This window comes from Ailuropoda melanoleuca, chromosome 5 (assembly GCF_002007445.2).
Source record: "Ailuropoda melanoleuca isolate Jingjing chromosome 5, ASM200744v2, whole genome shotgun sequence".
NCBI lineage: Eukaryota > Metazoa > Chordata > Mammalia > Carnivora > Ursidae > Ailuropoda > Ailuropoda melanoleuca.
The window spans coordinates 74,655,895-74,674,195 of NC_048222.1; the positions used below are offsets into that span (position 1 = coordinate 74,655,895).

Genomic DNA, 18,301 nt, shown 5'->3' on the forward strand with positions numbered 1-18,301 from the left:
GTGCTTCCTGCTCATTTTTAAAGGGCTCCAGAAGGAAACGGTGAAGCCATTTGGGCTTCCCTTGGAGATGCCTGGCAGCCAATCAAAGGGCGTGGCCAGAGGAAACCAGCTTGCATTCTCTTAGTGGTAATCAGGCTCCCACGCGCCATTTCAAACAACAAGGCAGTTAGGCCTCAAGTTCCCGGCTGATGCAGATGCGTGAGGCTGAAGACAGCTCTGCCGAGGCATCCTGATTTGTGCACGAGGGTCCAGGTCTCACTTCAGCAGCTGGGCTTGGCCGGAGGGCCTCGCCTCTGTCCCTGTGAGGTGAGAGGCTCCGTGCCAGGTGAACTAATGGTGGACAGAGGGATGGACAAATGCCACAGACATACTTGACAGGACACAGATTTAGTCAACACACACACACACACACACACACACACACACACACACACGAACGTCTGAGGTGCCAGAGTTAAAGGCTAAAGCAGAAATAAGTCCTACAGAGGATTTATCTCAACTGCCTTCCAACAAGTAACAAAACCTTGGCATTTCAAGAGGTACTAAGTGCTGGCCCAGGGAGGCAGACACCTGATCACTCACAACAAGGAAGGGAATGGTGTCAGCAGGAATAAGGCTAGTCATCCCAATCCTGCTGGGGGCCACTGTCCTCCAATGTGACCGATCCTGACACCATTGTGTATGCCTGTGTTATGCGCCTACAGCTCGAGAAAATGGCCCAGGGCCAGATCTTTGGTCTCGGATTTGGGAAAGACAAAAGGAAAGGGCACACGCAGGTGACTGATTGAATAAGAGGAGAAAAAAAGTAGCTGGAAGTAATATATCATTATTTTGATTTTGTTTGCAACGTACCTTTTTCCCCCACGAAAAGAGAAATTCAAAATATAAACTTTATTATTTTACATTCAAGTGAAACTTCCATCTGGGGGCTTAACACAATTTTAGGCCACATTCAGCAATTTATCACTTTGGTGCCTTTTTACTTAACCCAATGGAAGAATTCAGCCCTCTATTTTTTTTTAAACAGCTTGATATTCCTAGCTGTACCACTTATTTGCACACATGCGCGCGCACACACACACACCCAAAAACTTCTACATAGAAAAATAAAGGATAAACATTATCCATCTATTTTGTACTGTATACTAGAACTTTTATATACAGAATTCTCTTTTTTTCTTTAATGTTTTCAGTCACTGCACATTTTCTCCCCTCCCGTGTGAGCTGTGATTATAGGGCAGGAGACTGCTACAGTGGGGCAAGAAAGCTACATTCCTGTCAGGGGAGGGACGGCAAAAGTCGTCCCTCACTCCCCTTCCAAAGTCTTCCCCCACCTACCACCACGGACGTCCCTGTGGACGGCCTTCCAGTAAGCAGCTGTCCCATTGTCCCCTCTCTCTCAGGCTTCAGGGAGCAGAGGGCCCACCCTGCCAACACCCTGCCAAAACAATCTCGGTGTGAGGACAAGGGAATGGAAGCAGGCAGGGAAAGCCTTTTAAAAATAAAAGATTCTGGAATCACTGCCCACAGCCTGTTCATTTAGTATGGAGTTCGATTCTCCAGCTTGTGCTTGGTGAGAAAGTACTTGAAGAACTCATAGACAGACCAGGAAATGGCAGTGGAGGGCATCTGGTAGATGACGCGTGCCTGCATGCCCTTGAAGTAGCCGGGTAGGCCATTGAGCTGGTACACCATCCTGAAGGCATTGGCCATGCCCGACAGCCGGCCACTGATGTTGGCCAGGTTGAGGGCCATGTTCTCCTGAGTGTTGAGGAGGGTCTTGCAGACGTCCAGGGGGGTGGTGGCAGCTGCGGCCAGGGCCCCGGCCAGCCCGCCCGAGATGATGTGGGACTGTGGGTTGTAGCCCCGGTGAGGGTTGACCTGCTCCTGCAGGAACTCGTAGGTGATAAAGTGGATGGACTGGAAGGGAATGTTCATGGTCAGCTGGGTGGTGTAGCTCCGGTAGAAGGCCCCCAAGCCCTCGGTCCTCCAAACCGTCCAGACGCAGCGGAGCGCCGACCGGTGTGGCGAGTCGTACATCTGCATGCGTTGCTTCACGACTGGGGTCGGGCCGCCGGCAGTCGGGGGGTGGTTGGTTGGGTTTGGCCCCACCCCAGGTCGGAGTGAAAAGGGCAGCCAAGCCGTAAAGAGAAACAAGCAAGTTTAGACACACCGGTACCAGGTCCCAGAGAGCTAGCACACACGCAGCCCCAGCCTGAGAAAACAAGCCAGCTCTGGGCTCTCCCGTTTGCAGACATGGCCCCAGGACCCGGTGCTCAGTGTCTCCTGCCTGCAGCCCCCAAAAGGTGGTCCCTGAACCAGGCAGCCACTTCAGACTAGACTCACTGATCTGATCCCCTGGATCCCAGAGGCCTCCAGCATCGTACCTGTGGCCACACTGAACCCCGCCCTCCTGGCCTTTCTGCCCTCCACCACCCCAGCTGCACGTGTGTCACATCTTTTATTCTCTGCATGTGGTCTGCACATAGCGGTTTCAGCTTCTGCATGTCACAGCGCACTTGGAAGAAACACTGGAATTATGTGAGCCCAGATTGAGTGACAAACTCCAGTGAAGACCCTGGCTTAAAATACAGAAGTAACTGCTGGGTCAAAGGACATGAGGCAACTGGGGGCCAAGTGGGGTCCCTCAGGCTTGAGTCGTAATAGCCCCCCGCACTGCCAAATGGACACATGCAGTGCGCTCTGCTTTACCTGTAGCAAAATGAAGTCCTTAACTCAGTGTATCAAAATCAGTATATCTGCTTTTCTCTTTGAAAAGCAGAAACAAAATTCCTGCCTGGTGACATGGGCTAATTAACTGGTCACTGACCAGGTCCCTGGATGCACGGCCCTAAACACACAAAAACGAAGCCCACCTCTCCCAGTCTGACCCATCAAGTCCCCGAAGGTCAGAACAAGTCCCCTGTCTGCCAGGGGATGGGAGGCAGCTGAGAGCAAATAAGAAATTTTCACCTTAAAAGACAAAACAGACAAACTCATAACACAAGACCTGAAATGCTGACGTTTCACCTCTGATTTTCCCTTCTGGCAAGGGACCATTTTCAGATGGGGAGAAAGGTGGAGAGAGTCATACATGTCATACCGAGAATAACCCAGGTGGGAGGATGCCCAGTAGCAGGCCCCAAAGCTCCTCGCTGTGTGCACCCGAGTCGGCTAAGGACTCATGTCTGCATGGCTGACAACCGTTTTCCACTGCTCCCCAATTCAAAATAATAAAAAAGATAACGTGGGAGGAGCTGGCTAGGACAAGATGGCCAAAGGTTAAATCACGAGTAGAGAGGGGCACACATGAGCATTCCTAACACTCTTCGCTCTACATCTGTGTATGTTTGGGATGATCTGTAATAATTTCAGATCTCTTTTAAAAAAGCAAATTGAACCTAAACCCTAATAAATGGCCTTTGACGGCTTCCCCCTAAATTTGTCTATGATAAAGGTTAATAAGGGCCAGAGGGTGTGCGTGTGTCTGTGTGTGTGAGTGTGTGTATGTGGCTGTGCACACATGTACACGTACACACAGGTTTTACAGGAGTGCCAAAGACTAGCCAAGGGAGCTTGTTAAAACAGACTCCCTGTCTCTACTCCCCAGAGACCGATTTAGCAGGTCTGGGGTGGGACTAGAGTAAGCATTCCTAACACGCTCCCAGGAGATGCTGATGCTGCTGGTCCGCGGACCACAGAGAACAGGAACACCATAAACTCAAATGCCCAGCCCCTTTTCAAGGCCTTTGCTAATGTGGTAAAGAATTTGCTTATTCTGACTGGGGGCCGGAAGTCTCCTTGCCCGACCTTCTGTCCCCACCCACCACCGTTTCTCCTGCCCCTTCCATATCCCCTCCTGCCATTCCCTGGGACCATGAAGCATTACCTTCTGCTGGATTCATTACCGCATCGTGGAGCAGGGTGGCCATACTCCCAGCTATCCCTGCAAAACAAACTCCAGAAAATTACCCTCTGCGACCAGGTGTTCTGAGGAAGTTCCCGGAACCTAAAATCAGATGGAACCCTGCACAGAGCTTTCTAAGAAGCAAAATCTATGCCCAGTTGCACTCAGGTGAGCACTGACTCTTCAAAATGTAAAGTGATGATTGAATGGTTGGCAAAAATGGGGACGATAACACAGGTGCCATGAGGCACATGTTCACTCTACAGATGTGTAATCAATGCTGGGAAAGGTTAGACCTGCTGAGGCCGATGGCACCCAGAAATCACATTTAGTGACTTTTCACCGTGGAAAATTGTCCAGATTTTAATTCTCTCCTGTCCCTCACCTTTGTCTACAGACTAACTTACTCTGCCCTTGAGCTGGGGCAAGCAAAGGGGATGACATATATATACAGCTAAGAGGGGAGAAAAAGAAAAGAAATTTAAAAAGAAAGATCCTTAATAAAATCCAGGCATTTTCAAGAAAACAGGCAGGAGAAGCAGACATCAGGAAGCTCTGTGTATGGCAGATTTCCAGGGCTGGTTTGCAGAGTGATGACTTGTCTCGGAGACAGCAGACCCCATCTTGAGGCTCTCACTGGCCTGGCTTCAAGAACCAGGAACTTCTAAACTCTAATTCAGGCCTGGAATTTTGCTTTTGGGCTTCCTCCCGAGGCAGGTGACACTGCCCAGCAACTAAGATTAGCCCTGGAAGGTGGGAGGAATGAGCAACACCAGGATAATGCTTCAGAAATGCATATAAAGCCCCCTCCCCCCTCTGCACACACAAATTACCAGCAGAAAGGTCAAAACGCAACCACAGCATACATCGCAGCAAAGTAGTAACAGCGCTGGGCAGAACTGTGTTCCATCCAACCGCCTCCAAGGGCTTCAGTGACCCAGGGACCAAACCATTACACAAGGCAAACCCTAAGGCCACGGACTCAGGGGGACAGCATCAGAGGGTGACCCTTGGGGACCGTCTTGATAAATGGAACCAGGGGCCCATTTTTTTTTTTAAAGCAAAATAAATGTCTGCAAACCTGCCAGGTAGTTATTATTACCAGGGTTTGCTGATGGAAGGGATGCTTTTGGGTTCTCTCTTAGTAGCACAAAAAGAAGGGGGAAAAGCTGTTGCTGGTCACTCTATCTCTTCAGTGTTGAAAAATCAGTTTTGTTAAAATAAGGACACCTTATTCCATGCCCCAAACAAAAACCAACGAAAGCAGAACCCACAGGAGAGGGGGAAAGAGCTGCCCGCCCGCCCACCAACCCCAAGCCCCCTCCCGCCCCTCTCCCTCAAAACAACAAAGGAAAACTACTCCAGCCCTTGCTCGCTGAGAGATGCCACCGAGACCAACGGCAGAGAATGGGGCCGAGATCCCCAGAGGCTTAAGGTGGGAAAGGTGGCCTGTGCTGCAGCAAATCCTTTGTCAGCCATAAAACTTCTTGACCTTTTAAAGCTTAGTTAGATCTTGACGTTGCAGAGACCTGTTGAACCAGTTTTTAAATAGTCTCAAAGAAGCTGTCCAGATAACATTTTTTTTTTGAATCCAGCATTGAAAAGTTTTGTTTCTATTCAGGGTTTTTTTTTTCCTAGATCTGATCATTAATTGCTTTTCAATGTCTTAAAACAAAACAAAACAAAACAAAAAAACAAAATGAAAAACCCACGCAACAATGCAAACTGAAACACCTCTGTCACCGACGTCCCCCAGGCTTTAGAAAGCGAAGGAGGGGAACAGAAAAAGCATTTGTGTGTGTGTGTGCGTGTGTTTGGGTGTGTGTGCACACACGACTCTAGAGTTCTTTATTCGTAAGCAAGCGCGGCGGAGATGAGGCGTCAGGCTGCAGGGTCACAGGGAGGAGAACCCTGAGGAAGGGTCTGTTGAAGGAGAGAGCTCTCTAACTCCAGACAAACGCTTTCAAAATACCGTTGGCTAGATGGCTGTTTCCTTGGTGGTGGAAAACGGCATTTAAAGTCCTTTTCATGTTTTCATAGCAGGCGAAATACATGGCGTGGGCCGGCCCTGCGCCCATCATCATCACGTTGAGGCCTCGCAGCGGCCTCCAGAAGCCTTCAGTCCGAATGATTTTCTTGAGTGCTCCGTAGACACTTGTGTACTGTGCTTTGGGATCTGGATTCAAACTCTGCATTCGTGTCTGGGGGAGGGCAAGAACACAAAACGGTGGAAGTTAACAAGGATGATAAAGAGGAAAAAAAGACCCAGGGAGAGAGTGACAGCAAACTGTCCATTTTCAGTTTCACAGGATCCTCAGCGAGGAGTTGATTCCCTCCTTCCTGGACACGTACACACATTCGCATGGATTTCATGATGGCCAGCAGGGGGGATGAAGGCTGGGGCCAGGATATGAACTAGGAAGATGTACCCTGCCACCGGCAAGCTGTGTGACCCCTGAGGAATCCCTTAACCTCTCTGGGCCATGGAGCCCCAATTAAAAAAACAGGATGGTCACAAACATCGAATGAAACACACATGTGAAACTCTTTAAATAAACTCAGAGGCTTAGTCAACTGGAAGTATTCTTATCCTGTGGCTCCCCCTCTGGTCCCAAAGTCTGTGTCCTCACTTACCTGAGACTTCCATGTTCTCAATGCTCCTGTTCAGCCCCCACCAGGAATCTCCCAGGGGTCCTCCAGACCTCATCCCACAGCTCCTCTAAATGCATTTTACATGTTGTCTTCAGAAGTTAGCACTAAACATATAAATGGTCCTGCTCTTAATTTCCTCCTGTGTGCAGCCTTGCCTCCTTGAGGCAGAACTCGGCTTTCCCCATCTCTGTTATCTCTATCGGACGACCAGGGCACTTAAGTAAGTATGACAGTTAATTTATGTATCAACATAGCAAGACCATGGTACCCACAATGGCTCCAACTATGGCCCAACACTAGTCTAGATGTTGCTATGGAGGTATTTCTTAGATGAGATTAACATTTATATCATTAAATTAGACTTTGAAACAGATTACCCTGTGTAGTTTGGTGGCTCTACACACACACACACACACACAATCCCCCCCCCCCCCCCCTTGGTCTCTCTGGAGAACCCTGACTGGTACAGGAGATAACATCTGCCGGGTGAAAGACCCACCCTGGCTCAGTCCTGCAAAACAACAGCATGCCTTCCTCCTCTCCGCTCAACACACATAGTCTAGAGTAGAGGGTCTCCAACCGTGAGCAGGGATATCCTTTTACCACCAAACAAAATCATACCCAAAGCTAATATGTAAAATGGAAGAAGAATTTCTCTAATTGAGAATGCGGGGAGGGCCCTGGGCTCTCTTCTCACTCTGAGGCAGGCACCCCCATGCACCCGCCCCCCCAGTAACCCAGCAATTCCAGGGCTCAGAGGAACAGTGTGAAAACCAATGATTTAAATTAACACTCATATGGAATTTAAGAAACAAATGAACAAACTAAGAAAAAAAGAGACAAACAACAAACAAAACAGACTCCTCACTAGAGAGCGCACACTGGTGTTTGCCAGAGGGGAAGGGGTGGGGGGTGGGTGAACTGGGTGATAGGGAGTAGGGCTAGTGACGAGCACTGAGTACTGTATGGAAGTGCTGAGTCACAGCACTGTACTCCCAAAACTAATATAACGCTGCATTTAACTACACTTGAGTTTAAAAAAATAAACAAATTGTTAAAATTAATGGTCATTTTCAGATGTCACCAGTTAGTAAAAACCACAAGGAAAATGGGCACATCATTGGCAACTTTTCATTTTGCCAAGAAAGGGCATGAAACAGTAACAACATGAGTAACAATCACCACTGCCCTCCATTACAACCATCTTCTATAAAAGGACATTTTTAATGCCCCTCCCCCCCAAAAAAATCAAAGACTACCTCTGATTATAAGACTGTTTTTTAAATTAAATTTAGCTATATTAAAAACTCACCACTTGGGGCGCCTGGCTCAATCAGTTAAGGGTCTGATTCCTGGTTTTGGCTCAGGTCATGATCTCGGGATTATGAGATCGAGCCCTGCATCAGCTGCGTACTGGGGCGTGGAGCCTGCTTGTCCCTCTCCCTCAGCCCCTCCCCCACTTTCTCTCTCTCTCTCAAAAGACAAAAACAAAAAAAACCCACACCAAAAGAATTCACCACTTTACCCCTTGTTTTCTGGTGAAAACGCCCCCTGGGCCCATGCCCCACACCTGGGCCCAGGTTCAGGGGAGTGCCAGGTGGGAATGGATGAGGTCAGTGGCCCTGTGCCTTTTTGTTGAACTGTTTTCTATTCTAACATGTTTCCAAAAGTATTTGCGGTGGCTTCATCATGGAGGATACATTATAAGCAAACAAGAGCAAGGGAAGGAGGAGGGAATTTATCAATCTGACTTTGCTCCGTGGGTGCTCCTGGCCGGAGCCGACCAAGTACGGGAGTGCAAAGCATCCACTGTGCAAGAAGCACAACCACTTCCTCAGGATAGCTGAGGCTACCCCAGGGTACTAATTCTCAAAGAAACTTGAAATCCCTCACATTTTACAGCAGAGAAAGCTCTGTAGTTCCCCCCCGCCCCCCCACCGTCTTTTTCCTATAATTGCCCTGATGAAAAGCAGAAGCACCAGGCAGGAGGCGGCACAGAGCAAACAGGGATGGCACCCAGATCCCATCACTTACACTGTGACCATGGGCTAGATGGTCACCGTGTCCCCACTTTCATTTCCTCCAGTGACAGACGGTTGAGAAAATTAAATGTCTATGACCATTGTTACTATTAATGACAATAAAGGATGTGGTTCTAGTTACCTAACCCTGCAGAGNGGGAATGAGGTCCGTTATTTCACTCTCCTCCCAAAATATGAGCAGCTTTCCTGGAGTTACCTGTTCCTCCCACCACCCCTTCCCTATTGATTAGAAGTTCCCATTTTGCTGCATTTCTCAAGCCCAGGGGTGACCTGCTGAGCCACACCCAGAGCCAAGGCAGCCTGTCCCTGGGACCTGTCAATACAGGGTAGCTCCTGCCAGGCCTGTGACCAGAGGAGAGGCCCCTGGGGACGGCCTGCAGAAGCTGGCTGCCTTCTCCACCCCTCACGGCCCATTTCTGGCCATGGACAGCAAGACCAGCCTGTGGTGAAGGCCTCCCTTGGGTCCCAGTTGGTAGAAACAGAGGAGTCCCTTACAACGGGGGTGGCAGTGTGAGAAGACACACAGGACCTGGAATGAGGAGCTGAGAGGTGGGATTCTGGACCTGACCCCTACTGTGACAGGGCCAAGCGGCCTTGGCTATGGCCTCTCATCCCTCTGGTCCTCAGGGTCCTCAACTGGAAAATGAAGGAGAGGACTGGCACAGTGGCTGATTACCAGAATCATGGGGAAATGTTTAAAAATGTTCCTCTGGGCACCACTCCAACACATGTTGATTCTAAATTTTTTTTTAAAATTCTCCAGATGATTCTGGTCATCACTCAGTTTGGAGAAACCCTAAAAAAAGGGCTCTCTCAACCCTAGCACTTTCTAGTAACATCCTGCATCCAGCCTTGGCAGAAGGGGAGGGAACCTGGGTTAAGTAAGTGGGGGGAGTTGGGGCGGCGGTGTGTACAGAGGGGGGGTCAGAGGCAGGAAGCTTTAGAGCCAGCCAGTCTGACCTTGTCGGTCGGAATTCCAGCACTGGGACTTCGAGCAGGGTCCTCAATGTCGGGGCGTGGAATAATCCCCTCTCAAGCTCCCAGAGAGCTGTCGGCAGCCAAAGTGAGGTCACCATGGGAAAGGCCTTGCTCGAGCTGGCTGGCAACGATGACCGTCTCTTCTCCTACCCACCCTTTCTATAGTGTCAGGAAGGCTTCTCCCTGACAAAACTGCTCACATTGGGAAATTTGGGATTGATTTCTCACCTCTCTCTTTTTAAATTAGGGGTGAGGCAGCTGGAGTAAATTTTACTGAACCAAAATGCACCACCCCCTGTGGACAAGAAAAGGACAACTGGGTATCTCTCTGTCCCAGGGAGCCAGGGGTCTACTCAAAGGAGGCCACATTTAATGACACAGGCTTGGGACAGAGGCAAGTGGCCCCTGAGCATGGAGGACTCAGTCAAGGCCCCTCTGGGCCCACCGTGGCCGAGTTCAGGGCCAAAGCCCCTTTAGTGCGACCTTCACTTCTTCAACCTGCCCACAGGGAGCACCTGCCCTCGATCGGGCACCAGGACGCGGAAGGGAGAGTCACCGGGGAACTAAGTAACAGCAACATGGGAGATAAGTGAAGAAGGACACAGACCGTCCTCATGCCAGAAAGGAGCTCCGAGGGGAGAGAGGGGTGGCCAGTCTGCACCAGCATGGTCGAGGGAGGGGCTGAGAGAAGCAGTTTCACCTCTTTCTTTTTCAGTGACTCTGCTTGTAAAAGGTACAACTGAGGGCTACGCATTTTTTAGCCATCTGTGGACCAGAGAAGAAGTTGGGGGTGAGTGGAAACCACCCATGCGTCCTGTCCCTTGATGGATGAATGAAAAACAAAAAGGGATCCATACAGACAACAGAATATTATTGGGCCTTAAAAAGGAATGACATTCTGGCATAGGCTACAACTTGGGTGAACCTGGAGGACATGATGCTGAGTGAAATAAGGCAGTCTCTCTCTCTCTCTCTCTCTCTCTCTCACACACACAAATACTGTTTGATTCGCCATAATATGAGGTACCTGGAGTCTCCAAAACCATAGAAACAGAAAGTAGAATGGGGGGGAGGGGAACAGGGCTGTTCCTCGGGCACAGAGTTTCGTTTTTGCAAGATGTACAGTTCTGGGAATGTACTTAATGCCACTGAACCGGGCGCTCAAACGTAGTTAGGATGGCAAGTTCGATGTTACGTAGATTTTACTGTGATGTTTTTTTTAAAAGTCCAGGTGTGAGAGTAGACAGAAGGAAAAAGACACAGAGAAAGGACAGAGATTAAAAAGCACAACCAAAACAAACCAAAAGACGGAGTCAGAGAATTTCACAAACTGCCTTTCCTGTCCTGGGTTTCAGTTCCTCCTCAGGCCCAGCTGCACCGCATGCCCTTTCTTTATAATAAATTCCCATTCTTGGCCTTTTAATTCTCCACTCTTGGAAATTCGGAATGCACATTAGCATGTTAAAGGCTCTGGGAAGTCCTTCAGGAAAGCGGCCTGTGAATGTTGTTTAACAAGGCACTTGCTACGAGTTTGTCTTGGGCAACAGAAACCCTGTCTCGTGGAATAACCAGTTCCACCGTGCGGAACACACTTGGAGAAAACAGCTGTAGTGGCGTGGGCCCTGGACGCAGGAAGTGCAGAGAGCAGCTCGGGGTGTCAGGAGGACGCCCCAGGGCAGTCCAGGCACAGACAGCGGCTGGGAGGAGCAGCCTGCAAGACAGGCCCAAAAAGCAGCAAGGCCAGGAGCAGCACGAGGTAGCTGACCCAGAAAACAGGAGACTGGGTCTCGGGCCTTGTCCTGCCGCTCCCTGGGTGACGGAGCGAGTCTCCTTCAGCTCTAGAAGGGCAACTCTATAGCATGGCTCCACGCCGGTGACCCAACCTCTGTATCTGCCTTCAACAGGCTCCATAAGCTCCCAGCAAGGCCAGGATGGAGGGAGGGTCAAGGGCCTTGGCTCAAACATGTCCCCCCCCCCCCACCAAGACAAATCAGCATGAGCCCGCCTTGCTGCCCTGTTCTCTTCTTGAGGGGAGGAGGGTGGGCGGAGAGTGGAAAATGTGTGCTCTGCCTCAGGTGAGCTCGCAGGATCGTATGACAGGAGCTGCAAGAGCCCTGGGCAGAGGGCACACATAGCTGGGCACCTGCCTAGTCAGACAGGAAACTGGCGCCCAGCAAGAAAAGCAAAGGGAGCAAGCAGAGCCTGGCAGGGAGACCTCTGACCTCCCTGTGTATCCTGCCCAGCCCAAGGACCCGTAGCATCGTGGGACCACGGGACCACTGTCCTCCCACCTGACCCGAATTCCAAGTCCTCCTTCCTCCTTGCCACACTCCTACTTCGAGGTAGGTGCTATGGGGAGACAGGGCAGGAATGGGTGTGTGCGGGGCTCCCCGATCATGGTGTGAACAAACATCACAGCACAATGCCCATCCACTGAGGGACCAGGGCTGTGCCCCAAAAGGCTACCCAGGAGTCTCTGCTGCTCCAGCCTTTCTCCCAGAGAAAGGAAATTCCGTTCAGGCACCCACAGACTGCTAGGAAAATGCCAAATCATATCAGTGTCTGCCACCCAGTGTCCGTTGCAAAATTAGCAGTCAAATCGGTAAGTATAATTCAATCCTGTCTGCCACCAGTTCTCAGGGGGCAGTGGAACCATGGCCTAAGCCAGACTGCGGGTCCCAACGGCAGCCCACGCCCTATTTTCCCAGCCCACGGCCAGCCGCCCATGGGTGCATGGCCTCACCCTTCAGCCCTGTGCCTGAACCTCTCCCACTTGCACCCACAGCCCATCCACGGCACTGGGGTCTGCTGGTGACACTCCAGCCCCCATCCACCACCACCCAGTGCAGACTGCATCAAGCCGAGGACATCCCTGCAGGTGGCCGGGAGAGGGAGGCTTTTTTGGCACAGGGCTTTGTGAGGAAAGAACTGTCTTCCAGAATGTCTTCCGGAATGAAGCTACAGACCTCATCAAGGGCTCAGAAAGTACTATCCTCGCCTTCCAAAATCCTTAGGAGGCACGCACGGCAGAGAAGAAACCCAAACCACATCAAGGAGAAGCACGCACACCCAGGAAAGCCTTCAGCTCTCTCAGGGTTCCAACTCAGAATCTGCATCCCGACCTGGAACCTCGTCCTTACTATGTATGATATGGAAAAGACAGACAATCACACCCTAGCCCTCTGAAAGCACTTGCAGAAATCATCAAAATCAAGGCATGCGGATACCGCCCGGCACCATCCCCACACACATGAACCAGGAACAGGGCACTGCAGGAAATACTTTAAGGAGAACCACACTAGTCACGGCAAGCAGAGGCACATCGAAGTTTATTCTCAAGTTCAAAATTCCCAATCATGTCTTCTTAAATCTCCCAAATTGGCAAAAGTATAGACATAAAGAGAATGTACTTTGTCTCTCTTTTTTTAATCAAAAGGAAAACTTGATCCTCTTAAAGTTAAGGAAACAGCAAGAGAAATAGGACTCCTTAAAGGAAGTCCTTGCCTCCGCCCACCACCCCCAAAAAAGGGGAGCACCAGGTAGGGGAATGAAGCATGTGGAGGTGTGGTGCGTGGGGAGTTCCAGGCACATACATTCTGAAAGCCCCTGGTGAGAACCACTATTCTAAAGCAGGCAGAAGGCCAGCTCACTCTCCCACCGTGAGAAGAGCTGCACCAAGACAAAACAGATGAGAGCTGGTGGGAACACACCTTGAGCTAAATCGTGTCCACGCCGATTTCCCCGCCTCACCTATCAGAAGGGCCAGACGCCCCTCCATTCCTGGTCACCCTGATGCTCAGGAGAGGGTGGGAGGAAGTAGACTCACACACGGAAGAGCAAACCAGCAAGGTCACTCTGTCTTTCCACTCACGTCCCACAGGAGGCCCGATTTTCACCTGAACAGACCAGCCACACTCCAACGTTCCCGGTTGCGGGCTGTCTCTAAAGTGTGGGGTCTGGCCTGCGAAGCGTTCGCACCATCTCTCACTCATACTCTCCAGACGGAATCCCGAAACCTCCAGGGCCCATTAGAGGTGTGCTTCGGGGCACTGCTGTTTCCAAGGATAAAATGCCTAAGTATTTAGGCATTCCACCAAAGAACCAAAACCAGGGGAGAAGCCACGGCCCCAAACACCACTTCTCCTGGGACCAGGCCACAGTATGAGGAGTCAGACAGACCCCAGGTCACATCCAGCCCAGAAAGCATGGCAGAAGAGGGGCCGCTTGCTGTCCCTCGAAAGAGGAACAGTATTGCAACTGCTAAGAAATGGAGCAGTCTTTACGATCCCATCTTTCTAATTTCATTTTTTGACTTCACGCATATGTTACTTTGATTGAAAAAAAATAAAAGGTCAACAGGGCGGGGAGAGGAAGTGAACAACTCTGTCAAGGGGGAATGTGAATGTGCAGGTGGGCCTGGGAGCCAGAGGAAGGTATGGCTGAAGGGTATGTTCGAGGGGAAATGCAGAGGTAAGGTGCAGATGGAGAGGTAGCCCTGGGCTCAGGAGAGAAGCTGAGCATTAGATAATCAATAAATGTTTGCTGAGAGAAAGGCAGGTTGGGGCTGGACTACGGGAGGCCCTGAACAGCTTGCTCAGGCATTTGGAATTTACTTTATAGTCCAGTGTTTTCCGTGGTTACATACTGTACACGACAGCAGCCAGGAGGAGCCACCCGGTGAGCAACACGGACGGGACCTCCAGAGCCTGGGAGAAGGGATCCTGCAAGAGAAGTCCTCCCTGCCAGGTCCCGTTACAGGCTGGCCACGCTCTGCTCTCTCCAAAGCTGTGGCCACGAGCAAGGCCACTGTGCCACTACCCCGCACCCACGGGCAGCAGCTCGCCACCCTGCTACAGCTCAAAGCACATTTCCACATCCCTTTATCCTACGAGCTAAGCCTGGTCACTCCTCCCCTTCTCTAGAAGATTCTCCAGCAGACGGAGGAAGGGATGAAAGAATCCGTGCCTGGCTCAGACCCAAAATAACCAGGACATACTGACAACAGCCAGTCTGTGGTTGGCCCAAAGGATTAAATGCTGCTCCAGAGGTGCTAAAATTCCCAAGATTCCAGGTAACAGGGTTCTGAGTACACGGATGGGACTGGTGACCCCACCGGGAGATGCGAGAGGGGAAGAACAACACTGGGCTGGAGGGGAGGCCTGAACCCCCGGTCACTCCTACCCACCTCTTCTGGCTCTAGCACGGGTCCCGGATTCTAGTCCCACATCTGGTATTAAGGATTGTGTGGCCTTAAGCGAGTCAGCTTGCTTCTCTGAGCCCCAGTGCTTCTATTCACAAAATAATTATAACAATAAAACAGTCATACTAGCAACTAATTATCCCCATCTTACAAACAAGGAAACTGAGGCACAGAAGGGAGAAGGAACTAGCTCCCGAGGTTACAGAGTACACACAGACTGGAAGCCAGGCATACTGGCTCCAGAGCCATGCTCTGAACCAGGAGGCCACCCAATCTCCCGCTAGGGGGTGGACAGCTAGGGATCACAGGTGACCTCAACTTCCTTCCTGTCTCTGATGTGCTCTGATTCTCCTACAATGCTAAGTGATATGTATATCACCCCGTATGCGCCCGACCTTTCTGAAGAGGGAGTAGCCCCAACTATGTCAAAGTCCCCAAAATCCTCACTGGTTTTGGACCACAAAGCTCCTAAGAGATCTATGACCACGCTGCAAGCAGGTACTTACAGAGTCATGAGCCCAATCACATGGAGGTCACAGAGCTTCACTGTTTCGCATGGCTGGCCAGCAGCCTGGCCACGGGTCCCAAGTGGAACTGGGTAATAGTGGCTTGTTCAGTATGAACCCATTCTCTCTCCTCAAAAAGAGCTGGAGCCATTTGCCCACCAGGGTCGTGGGCAGGAGGGGCATGTTGACGGATGAAGCCTGGCATTCCCACAGTATTCAAAGGCTAGGACTGAATATTCCAAAGGTCAGGCTGCTTTCGGGAAAGAATTTAATTCACTGAGAGATCCTGGCCTTGCCAGGCCCTCCCCTGACTCAGCAAACTTGTCTATGTCATTGGCTTATAAAACTCCCCACCTACAAGTAAAGACAAGATGTCAGGGGCAGAACTGAAGAAATACCTCATTCCCAAAAGTGTTTTATTTTCCTTGCACATAGGTAAACTCGCTGAAGCATCGCAACACCACATCAAAGAACAAATTTAATGCAAGAATCCACACGGAAATACCCTAGAAGCACGTGACACCACCCCAAGGCACCGGGATTACCTGCGTGCAGAAAAACAGGACCCAGGCACCGATTCCCCACATGACCATTCCAGGCCCCGCTCCCTACCTTCAGCCCTGGCGGCTCTGCTGTCATGGTTTGGCACGTTCGGGCTCCCTACGGGCTTTTGTTTGATTTCAGCGTTCTACGACCCATCAAGCCCCCAACCTCCACTTTGTCTTCTCTAAAGAGGAAATAGTTCTGTGACCTGCCCAAGCTCCCAGAGCTGGTCACCGCTGTGCCAGGACTGGCCAGCACTCCAACTTCCAGACCCTGCCTTTCAACCTTTTGCTGAAAATCCCAACTGTGGAATCTCAAAGACGTCTTGTTCAACCACCCAGCGGCCTGATGCTCAGATGGTCCCTAGGGTTTGAAGTTCATTCATTCAATCAAAAATTACATGGTGGGCTTCCACTACTCTAGGCCTGACTCTGTGATTAGGACCTGAGGACACAAAGACGTCCCCTGTCCTCAACCACCTCGCAGTCCAAGTCCTATTCTGTTTTTCAGCTGTATCCGGTTGGGGGAAGTTACTCAACTTCTCTGAACGGCAGTTCCCTCATCTGCAAAAACCCCTCCCTCGCGTGCTTTCTGCAACGGATACACAAGAAAACTTTTCAGCACAAGAAAACTTTTCAGCACGTGGGTCACCTGGCACAGGACAGGAAGTGCTAAACACATGTCTATCACCTTTGTCATTATTTTTGTCAGGGCCCCAGCATGTTCCCTAAACCACCACCTATGTTAATAAAATGGCTCTGAAATCTTATTAAGAACCACCAGCAAAAACTAGCTTAATCTTGCCGGGAAGGTGTGGGGCTTTTCCTCCTGCTTGCTGACAAATGGCTGTTTGGTACAAAGGATCTCATTAGAGCCCTGAACATCGGACTACGGAGTAGGATAGCCCATAAACCACACACACCCAGGTTCCCAGAAGGAAGCGGCCAGCCAAGGGGCCCTGGTGTTGAGGACTCCATGCCCCAGTTCTTCTAACCTCACAAAGTAGGGACAGGAGTGACACGCACCCCCCAACCCCTCTGATCAGAAAGAAGCTGGACAAAGCGAAGTGGCCTTCTTGTTTCCACGGGATTCCAGACCCACAAGGACCCACAAGGGCTGCAGGCTCGAGGGCCCTGCCTGGGTCTAAACCGCACCCCCTCCTGCTTCCTCCTCACACCTTTGCACCTTTGGCAAGTGATTCAATCTCTCTGAGCCTGTTCCCTTATCTGTGAATGGGGGATCATAACAGCACCTACCTCCTAACATCTCTGTGAGGATTAAAGGAAACAATAAATGACAAGCCCTTTGCCTGGGGTCTGGCATGTGTGGCGTTTTATTTGTTTGTTGGATAAACAGCAAATTCCTAGGAAGATGTAACTTTTACTCTAATTCCTTCATAAAACTCTCATTCCCTCGGAGGAGATCAGCCCTGGTTGGGAGCAACACCCCGCCCCCCACCATTACCACACACTGAGACTAGACTACCTAAGTCACCCTCACGACCTGCTGTAGTTCTGCTGCCTCTTAACAGAAGAGAAACCGAGGCCCAGAAAAGCCAGGGAACTTGCCCACAGCACGCACGAGGGCCTCTGTCCCTCCCACCGGCCCCACTCCCGCATTCACCCTACTGGGCTCTCAATTTCTAAATGAACGGACCTGGCTGCTTACATTAATCCCGATTATGTAACTGAGGGAACTTGGGTAGCCGGAAAGGTAGAGGGAAAATCATCAGTGTCAGTTTACACAGCGCAGTAGGTCCAAGATGACAGTGCCCCAGAAAGCTGGCTCGCTGGGCCTGGCTGCTCAGTGCAAGGACGGTTCTGGAAACCTTTAACCAGGGCTAAAGTCCCAAGGTTCCCTGACACTGCGGACTGCAGCCCATTCCCTCGAGGTCAGCACCGTGGAAAGGGCCCTCCCCGTGCTCAAGGACTGGCTCCTCTCTGAACTGTAGAGAAATAGCCAGATGGGGCCAAGAGGACCTACAGCACTGGGCACAGGCAGTCCTCGGTGGGTTCTGCCCCGGTCTTGGGCTCCACGGTCACCCTGTAGGACCTGGGCCCCCACTGTGGTTGTGGGCAGGCTTGCAGGTCCCTCAGACTTGCGGGGATCAATCCACATGGTGCTGCAGGGCACGGATGTTTCAACCAAGTGTGTCTCACTTTCCCAAACAGGGGCAGTCCCCCCAAAATGTGCACCTAAACATGAGTATGATCGAAAGGACAGAGCCCTGTTCCAAGACTGAGAAGACCCAGACTCCAGGCCAGCGCTGCCCTCAAATCCCTGAGGACCTCGCAGCAATCTAGCCTAGCTGGGCATCAATATGGGTTTTGACTGGCAGGTAAACACCGGAAAAGACGGGAGATTTCTTCTGTTTTGTTCATGGATCTGTTATAATTGCAAATATCTGTCAAACGGATCAATGGAGTTAATACTGATGTCTCTAAGGAGGTCCTTTTTGGCCTCATACGGTCTA

At 50.8% G+C, this 18,301-nt stretch overlaps 1 protein-coding gene and 1 long non-coding RNA gene across 8 annotated transcripts in view; one reads left to right on the top strand and one right to left on the bottom strand.

Moving 5' to 3' along the window:
* Positions 1-872: 872 nt before the first annotated feature.
* The window catches only part of SLC25A37 (solute carrier family 25 member 37), a 36,503-nt gene continuing 19,074 nt past the window's right edge, over positions 873-18,301 (bottom strand). For 2 of the 7 annotated variants that reach the window (XM_002914767.4, XM_019794709.2), the window contains exons 2-4: positions 5,880-6,108; positions 3,890-3,946; positions 873-2,060 (exon numbers count right to left, since the gene is read on the bottom strand). In XM_002914767.4, coding sequence (XP_002914813.1) covers positions 1,540-2,060; positions 3,890-3,946; positions 5,880-6,108 — 807 coding nt within the window. In that variant the 3' untranslated portion in view covers positions 873-1,539. Of the gene's footprint in view, positions 2,061-3,889; positions 3,947-5,267; positions 5,850-5,879; positions 6,109-15,285; positions 15,309-15,897; positions 16,321-18,301 lie in introns of those variants that run through there. The other 5 variants (XM_019794708.2, XM_034661256.1, XM_019794712.2 and 2 more) reach the window with 5 other exon arrangements.
* LOC117802390 lies at positions 11,280-15,849 on the top strand. The gene is made up of 3 exons (XR_004625750.1): positions 11,280-11,335; positions 11,823-11,921; positions 15,721-15,849. It is a non-coding gene; the product is annotated as an uncharacterized LOC117802390 (long non-coding RNA).